The sequence below is a fragment of the Penaeus monodon genome, chromosome 34, assembly GCF_015228065.2.
Source record: "Penaeus monodon isolate SGIC_2016 chromosome 34, NSTDA_Pmon_1, whole genome shotgun sequence".
Lineage (NCBI taxonomy): Eukaryota > Metazoa > Arthropoda > Malacostraca > Decapoda > Penaeidae > Penaeus > Penaeus monodon.
In genome coordinates, this window is record NC_051419.1 from 12,588,498 (window position 1) to 12,589,014 (window position 517).

At 37.1% G+C, this 517-nt stretch overlaps 1 protein-coding gene across 2 annotated transcripts in view; it reads right to left on the bottom strand.

Annotated features, from left to right (window-relative positions):
• Positions 1-517, bottom strand: part of LOC119594596 (fatty acid hydroxylase domain-containing protein 2-like) — a 15,005-nt gene that overhangs the window by 3,774 nt on the left and 10,714 nt on the right. For both annotated transcript variants that reach the window (XM_037943636.1, XM_037943637.1), the window contains exons 3-4: positions 401-504; positions 154-299 (exon numbers count right to left, since the gene is read on the bottom strand). In XM_037943636.1, coding sequence (XP_037799564.1) covers positions 154-299; positions 401-504 — 250 coding nt within the window. The remainder of the gene's footprint in view (positions 1-153; positions 300-400; positions 505-517) is intronic.

Below are 517 nucleotides of genomic sequence, written 5' to 3' on the forward strand. Positions count from 1 at the left end.
TTAATGAATTAGTCAATCCTCAAAGTTGGACAGTCCCTTAAAAAATATTCAAAATAAAATCTAAATCCCTAGAACATGGAAGAATATACTTCAAATAAACCAAAATAACTGTAATGAAAACAAGGTGACACAAGACTCACAAACACAACCTACCTTTACAAGCTTCCAAGGTTCGACTGGTTCATTTGTTCCAGGTTGCACTTTGTATCGACGGAGGAAGGCTGGCTTGCTTGTCGTGTCCATTAGGGTGTACAGGATGCCGATGCTCCAATAGACAAAGTAGGACACAATTGTTGACCCTAAAACAAGTGCAGAGGTAAGTAAATTTATATAAATTTTTATTTTTATAAATATTGAAAACTGAGAAAAAGGTCTTACCAAACTCATCATAATAACATACCATAAACCATGAGGAAGTAAGGATCATCTCCAAAAGTCTGAAGGATTTTGTCCCATTGGTGTTGCCAGAAGTTACCAGAAGCTCCCCAGAAGTGCTGCAGATGACTGGTGGATAATG